The sequence below is a fragment of the Diplotaxodon limnothrissa genome, linkage group LG2 (assembly GCF_057381915.1).
Source record: "Diplotaxodon limnothrissa isolate DT_005_m linkage group LG2, D_limnothrissa_male_GT1.1, whole genome shotgun sequence".
NCBI lineage: Eukaryota > Metazoa > Chordata > Actinopteri > Cichliformes > Cichlidae > Diplotaxodon > Diplotaxodon limnothrissa.
This window is the reverse complement of record NC_140597.1, coordinates 38,483,720-38,495,845: the sequence shown is the minus strand read 5'-3', so window position 1 is coordinate 38,495,845 and position 12,126 is coordinate 38,483,720. Positions and strand designations below refer to the sequence as shown.

The following is a 12,126-nucleotide window of genomic DNA, read 5'->3' as shown; positions in this document are numbered from 1 at the left end:
GGAGGAGGGAATGAGCCTCAATGCTCCCCTAACCCCCCAAAATGAAATTGACAGGCTCGGTGAAGTAATTGCTCCCAGCACTATTTTCTTTGGCAGGAAATACTGTTATCGACAAATAGGGGATTCAATAAGCGGCAGGAGATGAGGCTCTAGGCTGTGGTCAAAAGGCTGTGTCTGTCCTCTAGAGGTGTTCTATCTTTCTGCCCTGCCCTTTCTCCCCGTACTCTCTTTTTGTATCTCTTCCCTAGTTTTTCTTATCACCCTCATACCCCCTGCTTCTTTGACTTTTCATGTCTTACTGCTGCATCACACACCATCTCCCATCCCTCCATTGCTTCCTTTCTGTACGGACTGTTTTTGACAGTTTTGTGCTGTTGAACATTTTTTGAGAACCTGATGGGAGGAAAACTCTATTACCCAGTAGTCAGCAGGTAATCCCCCCTCCTGCTCCTCAGATTGTTTCTCTGCTGCCAGTATGGGAGTGTAATGTTGATATTATCCCAAAGGATTCTATTGATTTGGGCTAGGGTCATGAAAAAACAGTTTATGGTCAGTGTCTTTGGTTTCCAGAGGTCAGAGCCTGTGGTGAAACCAGAGCTCTAGTGTTTCTGGATATAGCGGTATGCTTGCTGGGAACTATTGAGGGGTAAGAAGATTAATAAAAAGTGGGTGATGCACTTGCCTCTCACTGCCCAATGCTGAGGAAGTATTTTTCTGCAAATCGTGTCTCTTAATCAGTTGTATCCAAAAATAAAACGCCAGTTTAAGCAGCATTACATTTATATATTTTTCCCTCTAACAGTATGCAGTGGTTTTTCCTGCAATGTTTTGATAAACTTTTATATTATTATGGCTTTGATTACTTTGCTCAAAAGTGGAGGTATTTAAGGATGTCGCATCTGTGAAAGTCTGAATTTGTCAAATAAACTTTTTCTCAAGTTTGTAAGAGTTTCTTATCAAAACTGTTCAGTTACTGAACCATGATATGGTGAAGCTGGAAGCCTCTGAATTTGAATCTGGTCTTGCTTACTATCCTCTGGGTAATCTATCTAACTCCTGCTGTAAAAAGACTTTTGGTCAGTTGTATTGCTTGTTATTCCAAATTGCCTATGGAGGAAAGGTAAAGAACTTAAGGGCGTAAACAAGGGTGCTGTATAAATGTGTGAAAAGGTGAATGTGGCTTAATGCTTTCAGTGATCAGTAAGACTAGAAAAGCAGTTTGTAAATGCCAGTCCATTCCTTTCCATTTCATCAAGCTCTACAACGACCAACATCAAGCTTTTGCCAATTTGCGGGTATTTGGTCTTCAGATTTAGGTGAAGTGCACTAATGTGATTTTTAACACTCACCAGGCATTATTTTCCAAACTTTACTGAGCAAAGTTCTGACATGACCTCTCCACTATCTACCCAACTGAGCTGCTTTAGCTTTTGTTGTTGTCAAAACTGAATCGCTGCAGACAGCAGTGTGTTTTCAACACTCTGTCCTTCTGTACAGAAACAAAAGGTTTGGTTATCTGACTGCTGTGATTCTGCTTTTTCAGGGGATAAACAGCATATTACACCAACTCTCAACAATGCTCATTCTGATAATCTAAATCTAATTATTTTTCTTCTACTTTTTTAGGGGAAGTAGCTTTTAAATAGCTTATATGCTGCTTGTGCATGCTTAGCATGATTGGATCTGACACTTAATGGTAATGCACCATCTTAATCAATAGTTTTAATGACTTAGGTCCATTTACTATGGAAGATCCTTGTCCAGGCTGTATTGGGTAATGAATACTCTAGATCCAGTCTTTTTCTTATCTACTTGATAGAGAAAAATACATCTTTGAGGCTCATCAGAAAAGTAAGTATTTTCAATTAATGAACACTTAAGCGTACCAGTAAAGGCAGTATGTCTAGTAGCTCATCGGTCCAGTTCCTTTTCAGATAGAGTCGAGATCAAGACATAAACATCTTAACTGGTATGGATCAATTGTTATTTCATCTAAAATAAAAGCCTAAATGTAACATTTGGAATTAAAAAGGTACTCAGACACTCAACCACAGCTCGGTGATACAGTGGTTGGACTGGTGCCTCACAGCCAGAAGGTTCTGCATTTGAAGTGAATTGTAGTAGTTTGTATGTTCTTGCTGTGCCTGTTTGAACACGTCAGGACCCCATCTGTTGTCATTCTCTTAAGCCATGTTATTTTTCATTTTTTAGCTTTTTAAAAGAGTAAAAGTAGAAACAGCTAACCGCTGTCCCTAAATAATAATTTGTTACCATGTCTGAATTAACTGATTCATATCACAATATTAATTCAGAGTGCTTTTTATCAGCTACTCTTTTAGGGATACACTGTGGCTTCTGAATATTTTTAGTGAAACAATGAAGATTATTACATTGTGATTGAAAATGCTAATTACTTGAACTCTGTGCATATCAAATTTAATAAAGAGTCATTAAATTATAAGTCTAACAACACGCGCACGCGGATGCACACTGAGTTATTGAGTTAAAGGTTCATCGAGTTAGACATAAATGATATGAACTTTTCTTTGAGAACTGATTTCAAAAACATAAGCTCTACCACTCAAGGATTAAAAATACATATGTTCTTTGAAGTACCTTAACTGCCAGGAAAGTGTAATTGTTATGTAATTTCTATGAAACAGTTTTACATCACTGTCAGGCTTCAACCTTGAAATCTATTTCAAGGTTTGTATTTCTCATTTTGCTCGTTGAGAGTTTGGAGTATCTGTCTCTCTACTCCAAATTGAATAAAAATCTATTACATTTTGCATTTCTATATATGTGGTTTTATCATTTGCTTCTTACAGTTACTATTGTAGCTTTTCTCTGGCTGTCAACATTTTAGAATTTTTAAGGAAAGAGGCGTATGGTTGTTAATGTTTGCAATATTTAGATTCCAGAGTATAATTACCGATTAGGATTCCTGTATGTAGAAGTTTTAATACTTAAGCTAATGATAAGTCATATTTTCAGTCACAAAGACAGAGTCACACAGGAGAGTTGATTATTTTTTAAAGAAAAATAAGAGATTAACAGTACAAAAGAAGAATGGTTCATGCATTTGAACAAAAAAAAAACCCCCAAAACTTTTCTTTTTCAACTGGAATTTGTAGATCCATCATTAATATTCTTACAGCCGATACAGTATATAAGCTACGATGTGTGATTACATTTCTTCTGGTAATGAAATGAAATTGCTTTTGGCAGGAATCACTCAAGTAATTTACAGAATGTGATTTAGCATTTTCCGGAATCTAATACATATGAGAGATTCTGTGCCATTATTCGGTCAATCAGTCTGTGAGCTCAGTTTACACTGAAAGCTCAGAATCAGCGGTAGCTTGCTGTTCTTAGACTGCATCTGGTTTTTGCAACAAAAAATGTGCTTCTTTCATGTTCACTGTGCATTGCAGGAGATCAGCAAGCTTCTCTTTTCTCTGGATAAATGAGTTAGCTTATTACTTCCCAAACTGGCTATTAGCACATCTCACATTGTAGGAAACCAGCAATCCAGGGATGAACACAGCGGATATGATTTTGCCTCCGAGTCTGGTGTAGGCATACATTCTGCATTGTCTCTTCATGTGATTTGTATGGTACCTTGGTCATATTAACAATGAAAACAGAACAACTGAAATTGGTAAATTAAATTAGTTTGCGGAGCTCGCACTACAAGTAGAAGCAGGGTTAGTGTTGTATTCTTCAGTTTGCATGTGGAACTTTTTCATTTATAGTCCAGTTTTTCATTGATCGCTGTAGTCCAATATATAGTGCAATGTTAACTCCACTGTGTGCTTAGACAGTGAATGTAAAGCGAGTGTCAGTGTGTTTCACTGTTGTGCTGAAAATGTGTGTATCGCTGCCAATAGATGCCAATAGTCTCATTGTGTAAGTATCAGTGTAGCAACAGATCCCTGTGGAGATTAAACACAAGAATCCATTTACTTCAAGCAGGAGTGGCTGCAGAGAGCATGTGCAGCCTGTTTTTGGCTCTCTGTCAGTACAGTCCATCATTAGAGTCTTGGCTGACTAGGAAAGGGAAAGTGGCTGGTGCAGCTTCTCCTTCTTCTAAAACATAGATGTCCGAGCCAAATGTTATTATTATAATTATCATGTAATAAAAAGATGAAAAGAGATTTTAATGTGAAAAAGTAAAAAGTTTAAAAAAAAGCCCACACACTCATATTACTACATACAACACACTGATAAAAGGGATTTTTGATTAACACCAATAAATTCTTCTTTTTGTTTTATTCACCTGCAGTTTTTCATTCGCTTCTGTGTATTTAGGGAGATATTGTTCCAAAAGTTGAGTTATAGTATGGTCTGCTGATCTCTAATAACTGTCCCACTGATACTTTGTTTGCAGGGTGGACTGAGGAACAGTAAGCATGAGTGTACCCTTTCTTCCCAAGAATACGTCCATGAACTGCGTTCTGGCATCACAGAAGAAAAGCTGCTCAATTGCCTGGAATCCCTCCGAGTGTCTCTCACTAGTAACCCCGTCAGGTTAGTAAATGAAGCTTTTGTCACATTCTGCCAACTGTCTTGTTCCCGGGCAAAAATCTGAATGATAAGGAACCCCACCCCCACAAAAAACATTTCTAAAAGAGTTTTTATTATTGGAAACACATTTTTGCTGTGAAGGATTGCTGTTCTGATGATTTTAGCTATTACTGTCCCCACACATTATGCACTTTCTCCACAGTTTTCCCTCTAGTCCTTATATAAAAAAACATATAGATCTTTAAAAGCATCATTTTAACTCATGTAGTTCATTCATCGTGTGGTTTTTAAGATCTTATTCTTCTGTTCTTTCTATTTTACTTCCTGTATTTTCCCACACAGTCTGTGCATTTGTAGTCCAGTTTGTTTCGTTATTGAAAACTCCTGATTTTGATCTCAAAAAGCAAGCTTTTGCTAATGAGCACATCTGGCTATAATAATTGCTTCTTAGCTAACAAAAACAAACATAAAAGGGGACTTTTTCTTTAATCCTGTGTGAACCTGTATCACTTGTTTGCTTTTCTTTTGGGTCATTTGTTACAAGGCTTTCCCCCCTAGCCATTTCTATAGTAGGTAACTAAATTCTACCATCTCTCCTGTAAACGAGATCTTCAATCATAATTTAGTCTCACTGGTGCAATACACACTTAGGCTTAGTGACAGCAGATTGCCTAAATTATTTATCATCCCACTGTTCAGGAGCCGTTTCCTAATGTGAATCAATGAGTGGTGCAAGTAAATGGTCACTGTATAAGTGGAAGCATTTTTATGTTGACCCTGCATACAGAGAACAGACCTGGCAGCATAGCCTCAGAGGAGCTTTTATCTAATCTGTGTGCTACTACTGGCATTACTGCTCCATCCCTGCATTAACCAGTTTGAAAGCAAAGGCAATATAGTTACATGCTATTGCTCAAATTGTGCACAACAGCTGCTCAATACAGCCAGTTATATACAGAAATGGACACATTGACAGCAATTCTCTTCTTCCACATCAAACTTGTGAGATTAAAGAATTCACCTGAAATGCATTTGAATTTTTAAGCACAAGAATATTCAGGTGGCTAAAATGATTATGTGACACATGCACACTGTCATGTACTAACATATAACCGTTTGAGCTTAAAACAAATGCAAGTCCTTATATAATATGTAACGACATGAATTAATAGCTAAGTAATTATCCCTAGAGTGATTGCATTCTGTGGAGTCGCTGCCCGAAATCTGCAGCAAGCTGTAGGGAGTCAGCCTTTCCACTTAGAAAGGCCAACTGGTGCCTAGGGGTTCTAACTGAGGCCAGGCTTGCCCTGTGGGTGTTTTTAAAACGGCTGAACCTTTGACCAGCTTATGAGTGACCCGTGCTTTATGAAAAACCTGCCTCCCACGGATGACTAGACCTACCCAGGGACCCATCTTTGGATGGTGGTTCTGGGCAGGACTGTGCAAGTGTTGTCTCCTGCCTGTCTTTACAGCTCTTATTATTTTACTCTTGAAGCATGAATAAGGTTTCCTCTAATTAATATGTACTTAATTGTTATGGATCACAACACACAGGAACTCTGCATTTCACTCACACTATGTTAATGTAACCTTTGGTATAGTTTGATTGTATGTTAGCATATAATGGAAATAACCATGAAGTCTGTTCATGCTTGATTTTTAATTGCACCTCAGAATAATGATGCACTTGACTGCTTTTAAATATGTGTATTTTAATAAATTATTTAACTGTTATTTATATATGGTACTTGTACTTCACAGTACAACTAAACAGTACAAACAGAAAGGAATACAACAAAAATGTATTGCTTCACAAAAACTCTGGGAAAGTGTCAACAATCCAGATTATCTTTTCGCATTTAAAAGCAAACTGTGTTGTTGTGTTTTTGAAATGGTCACCATTTGTTCCACAGGCATCCATCTGCCTCGACGTCTTCAATGTTTGCATCTTTTTAGCATCTTTTACGCCCAAAGTAGGGAGTGCATGTCAGTATTTAGGCCATGCCTGATAGAAAAAGCTTTTTTTTGTTGTTTAGATTTGCTTCTTTTTTGTACCTCTCAAATATAAATATGAATTAAGAGCTCCCACAACCACTAAATTGGTTGTGGCAGATCCCACTTATCCAGCCCATACTCAGTGTTGTACTCAGCGTTGTGATCTCAAACATCAATGGTGCAGCATCTCCTCCTCTGATCCTGAGCTCTGGGCAAGCAAGCGTGCTGATAACCATAAAGGAGCCAAAATGAAAATGAGGAGAACGTTTGATATTAGCCCTTTTTTTTAAGAAGGCTCGAAATAAAAACAACTGGTGACCAACTAGGTAATTTTTATGGTGTTTTTTGTTGTCATTTGAGATAACGTAGCCTCAATAACATATTTGAGCCTTTTATAATTACTTAAATCATCTGCTAATAGTTTAATCTTTGAATGTTTTGAACATGAGAGGAACATGAGCTGTTTCAGTGTAGGGATTGATACCGCAATTAAAAGTAATTAATTCATCATTGTCAATGGCATGTCACCAATCATTGACGAACTTAAAGCAAATATTGGTGTATAAGAAACTGAAAAATAAAGAAACAAAAAGACTTTCTGTGAGGCAAATGCCTCCCAGTCTGTCTCCTTACTTACTTCCTGTAAATTTCAAACGTCATTTTGCATTTATGACAGATAAATGATCATTTTAAATGACAACAAACCGACCCAAACTTTGTTTCTTTTAACATAAATACAAATGCAAAAACGAGATAGAAGTCTCCCCATCAAAGTGTAGTTGTTCTTCACTGTCAGTGCTTACTATTGCTTTTTGTTTTTCCTCTGATGTTTGGGGAGGCTGCTAATTTGCTCCCAGAGGCCTGTGTTTGTCTAATAGTTTAATTGGCTAGGCTGCGCACCTGTTTGGCAGCACAGGTGGCCACAGGGCCATTGTGCTGAGGGCCTTATCTCCCAGGCAGTCCCACACAGGTGTGTGGCATGCAGCCTTTGCAGATCCACCCACAGATGGCATTGCCTGGAGCATCCAGTGCCTTCTCTGTTTCCACTCTCTTTTTCTTCAACTGCCATGTTTTCCACTTCTCTTTCTGTCAAAATTTCCCCAGCTAATTATTTATCCTCTACTTCATTCTCCCCCTTTTAATTTTGTCATTTGGATACTTGCTTCTTAATTTAGAAATGTCAGATTGACTAGCCACTTTTCATTAATTTCGTAATCCACTGATGTGAAGAGAGATGCCAACTTACAGAAAATTACCACCCCGTTATTTTCTCATTTAGAGAGGAAAGAAATCCTGCCGCGTTTCAACCCAACTTTTCCCACTCATGTCACTGCTTCTTTGTCTGCTTTACCACATGCGGAGACATTGATATGATTGAGATAGTTCTACATTATTAATATAGCAGTCGACTGACACTTTTTTAAAATTTGCCAGTACAGCAAATACTCTTCTTTCATATGTTTAGATTTTTTGCATCTGGTAGTTTCAGTGTTCATGACCTAATCCTAACTGCTGCTCTATTAATATACTTTTAAATAGAAAAGAGGAGAGGGGTTTAAGTGGTTATCAGCACAAAAGCACATTTTCACTGTCCAGGCTTTTTACTTCTCTCAGTCTTGCCTTCGGCATTACACTGTGACTTTGCTGAATCCCTACAGCTACCTCCATATTAGATCTGCTGGCCCTCAGATCCCTAAGACATATTTAACCAAAATTGAACCGGGCTCCTAACTTTTCATTATGTGAAATCTTCACGGTACAAGTCGAACATTTTATCTAGAGCATTTTCTTGCGGGCTCTTTTTGTGGAGGCGGGAGACATTTGCTGACACTAGAGCTTCTCTCTGTGTCTGTATACTCAGGGTGTGGGTTGTTGTGATGATCTTGCTGCTCTGCCACACTGGGTGTTTTTGAGTCTGAATCAGTTTCACCAGCTTTTCCCTGGTGAATGCTTGTGGTTGCATGGAACGGTAGTAATGGGCTTTTTATGGGCTGGGGAGTTGCAATGCCTGCTGACATAAAGTTGCTCATCCTGTTGGCTGTCTGTCCTACTGCCCAGCATGATTAAGCAATGAACAACACACTAAGAAACACTGACATCTCTGCCAAGGACATCTCGGTGCTCTGCATATACTTTATGGTCAAAAACCATTAAACATTACTGCTTAATCTATGTCTACTATTTCATATATATTTTGAAACATTTTGTCAAATTTCACCTGCAAAAATATATCAATATACTTGAGCTTGTTTACATTTTACATTTCTGGCAAAAACTCACACAAAGTCAATTATAAGGTGTCAAAAAAGCTGCTCCCTTGGCATAAAAGTTTAAATGTAATAGCACTAACTCTATATGCCTGAGTCTTACTCCCTCGGCCTTTTCTGTTTGCTTCATGTACAACGGCCAATTAACGCCAGCACCCAGAAACATATCCATCTGTCCTTCTGCTGTTGTGGCTATTGAAACAAATGTGAGCATCTAAACAGCTCACAGGTTGTGTATCCCCCCTCGACAGCGTAGGCCTGAAATCTCGTCTGGCACAAGTACAAAGTGTGAATAGTGGCCCTCGATAAGACTGCTATGAGTTAACACAGCACTGCACTGATGAATGGTTCTTGTGTGAGAATTCAGACACAGTAGACATCAATGAGATAGCTCTGTCAGACATAGATTCTTCACAGAGATGAATAACTGTTTCAACTCTTGTCATTTTTGATGTGGAAATATGGCAGTGAATCATCCATAATTAATCCTCTGTATCCACTTTGTTATCCTCGATAGTCTTTTGTAAGCTTAATCAGACTTCTTGTCAATTTGATTTTTTTTTTTTAAACGTAGCAGAAAAAACAGCTGTCCCTGCTTAAGTTCAGGGAGATGAGTTAGCTCGGGACATGAGACAGACTCTGAACTTTGCGGATTAAGCATTATTTCTTTCCATCCAACTTTGTGGAATAATAGAAAAATAGCAATTTAATTCTCTGCCGTGATGATCTAGTTTTATCATCTTCCTTTAGTAAAAATTTTCCAGAGTGGTCATTTTCTTGGCAGTGAGAGTCGACCACGCTCAGTCACCCTCAGGTTCTCCGAAAAGTTTACTCATCAAGGAGGAATAAAACTGCAAATGACATAAGTGTTTAGTAGAAACCTGAAGGTAAAACGCACTGTGGCCTTCTGTTGTTTCAGAATAATTTATTTCATTAGAGAATGCATTTTTGCTTTTTACTTTGACAATAGTACGAGCATAAATCACTTAGAACAGTCAGAGTTTTATTTGACTGTTAAATTTGGCACCGATGTTATGACACTGTCCTCTCAGTGGACGTGAGAAGGAGTGAGAAATGAGCAAGTGAACTAGTTTGTACCCTTGCGGCTGACTTCAAAGTTGATGTTTGCCCTTCTTCTTCACAGGCAATGAAAATGATTTTGGAGACATAAATGTCCTCAGTGTCTGCGTGCATTTTAAGAGTGATGCCTATTTCATTTTATGACACCATCTGTTAACCTCCAAGATAGCCATATCTGTCACAGCCCCAAAGCATGCATACATAATTCAGACATATCTGATTTGAATTTTATATTGATTTCGTTGGAAACTATTTGCTGCAGTATCGAAAATAGCTGGTAGATATAGGAAATAACTGACTATAAATCTATAATTATTGTTCTTCGCTCTTAGTCATTATTCATAGGTTACGGTTCATGTTATTCTTTTTGATATAATGCGATATATAAAATTGTGGTATAGTTAAGTGGAAAGTATTAAAAGAAATAAATAACACCTGTTTCATGTTTGACCTTGTAAACAAACATCCTAAGAACTTATGTCAAATCTGTGGAAAACTCTCATAGTGACACACTTTCCTTTATGCTTATGAATAAAAGGATTTATCACCTTATGTGACCTACAAAGGCAATCCTTTCTGCCGCAGAATTTAGTAGAGCTGCAGAGCCGTCCTAATGTTTCACTAGTTGTCTGCAGATATTAAATACTGGCACAAATTCTGGTGAACATGTTCTCAAAGGTGAACACTGATACTGCAATTACATCTCCTCTAAAAGGTGGCAGCAACAAAAGCTTGAACAAAATGGCAACTTAATGACTTTGAAAATAGAATTAGTTCTTCCAGGGAAGTGCTTGCCATTGCATTTCCTTCAACTTGAAAGATCTTTACAGGAGCCTGAGGAATGTGTTGATACATTGCGTCAAACCTAATGGTCCATTCTTTAATCTTCCTCAATAAACGCAGCTTTACACAATACCACGCAATTAAATTGAGAAAAAAGACTGTGTCCAGCAGTGTTTTAGCAGTAATACTGGTTTCTGTATACCTTCAGGTTGCAGTGATGCTATGTTGGTGTGTAGGTATTCTTGGTGTTGTTCTGGGGATAATTAGAAATTCCAAGAGTGTTTTGCTCTCCGTGGGGAGTCATTTCAAAGTATCTAGGGAGCATGGTGTGCTGTCTGTCAGCTCTCTGATGGAGACCTCCACTCTCCAACCTCACACTCCTTTCATGTTCACACACACGCACGATACTTTCAGTTCTACATTCACCTGTGTGGTACATCTTTAGTCTTTGTTAAAGCCATGTTTCAGTATCAAGCTGAGACTTGAATACCATTACAAGTGCAAAGTGCTCCCTTTGAGTACTGCACGGTTCTTGTTCCTGCGCTTCCTTGACTATGCCAGAAATTACATTTGTGGAGTGCTGACACCAGGTATATTGTCCTCAGACTGTATTACGTGGTTTTGTAGCACTATGAAATAACAGCACCGCTGCAGATGACTCTGTGGACAGTTCTTCTGCTCTAATTCAATAAAACCACTGAAAAATTGGTTGCAAGGAATATACTTTATGAAACAGTTTATTCATATGGTACACACAATCGTAACATGTTCTGTGCTGTGATGCATTATATTTAAGAGTTGCTATAGCCCAGCGGTCCCCAACCCCCGGGCCTCGGACCGGTACCGGTCCGTGAGTCGTTTGGTACCGGGCCGCGAGAGTTGAGGCTCAGGTGTGAAATGTCTGGTTTTCAGGGTTTTTATCGGTTTCCAGCGTTATTTTGTTATCGTTTTTATCGTTTACTCGGTTTTCCTGGGTCTTTTCACGTGTGTTGTGAATAAATCTTCTTTTTTTCGGTACCGGTACTAGTTTTATTTTGTTGTATTTATCCGCGACACCTTAAAGGCCGGTCCATGAAAATATTGTCGGGCATAAACCGGTCCGTGGCGCAAAAAAGGTTGGAGACCGCTGCTATAGCCAGCCGGAGTTGGAGACCAAAGATATTATGAAGACTGCCGAGCAAAGTGGCAGCACGGATGGGAAAGGTGCATGTTAGCTGTGCTCTGAAACATCCTGCCTGCTTGCTGTTCTCTGTCAGGTTCAGCACAGGTCAATGATTTTGACTCACTTTGTATGTATAAATGCCAGATGCTGGATGCACACAGTGTCCATAATACTTCAATATGTATTTCAATCTCTTGATAGTTCACCTTGCCCACCCCCTCCCCCAGTGCTCATCTACAGTCTCCTAAATATTTAACTCAGTTCTGTGTGAAGTAAAGGTTTCTGTGGCTAAGGATCAAACAGCATTAGAAA

At 38.6% G+C, this 12,126-nt stretch overlaps 1 protein-coding gene across 7 annotated transcripts in view; it reads left to right on the top strand.

Annotated features, from left to right (window-relative positions):
- diaph2 (diaphanous-related formin 2) overlaps positions 1 to 12,126 on the top strand; it is a 378,450-nt gene that overhangs the window by 93,740 nt on the left and 272,584 nt on the right. For all 7 annotated transcript variants that reach the window (XM_085363442.1, XM_085363427.1, XM_085363433.1 and 4 more), the window contains one exon: positions 4,391 to 4,530. In XM_085363442.1, the coding sequence (XP_085219568.1) occupies positions 4,391 to 4,530 (140 nt within the window). The remainder of the gene's footprint in view (positions 1 to 4,390; positions 4,531 to 12,126) is intronic.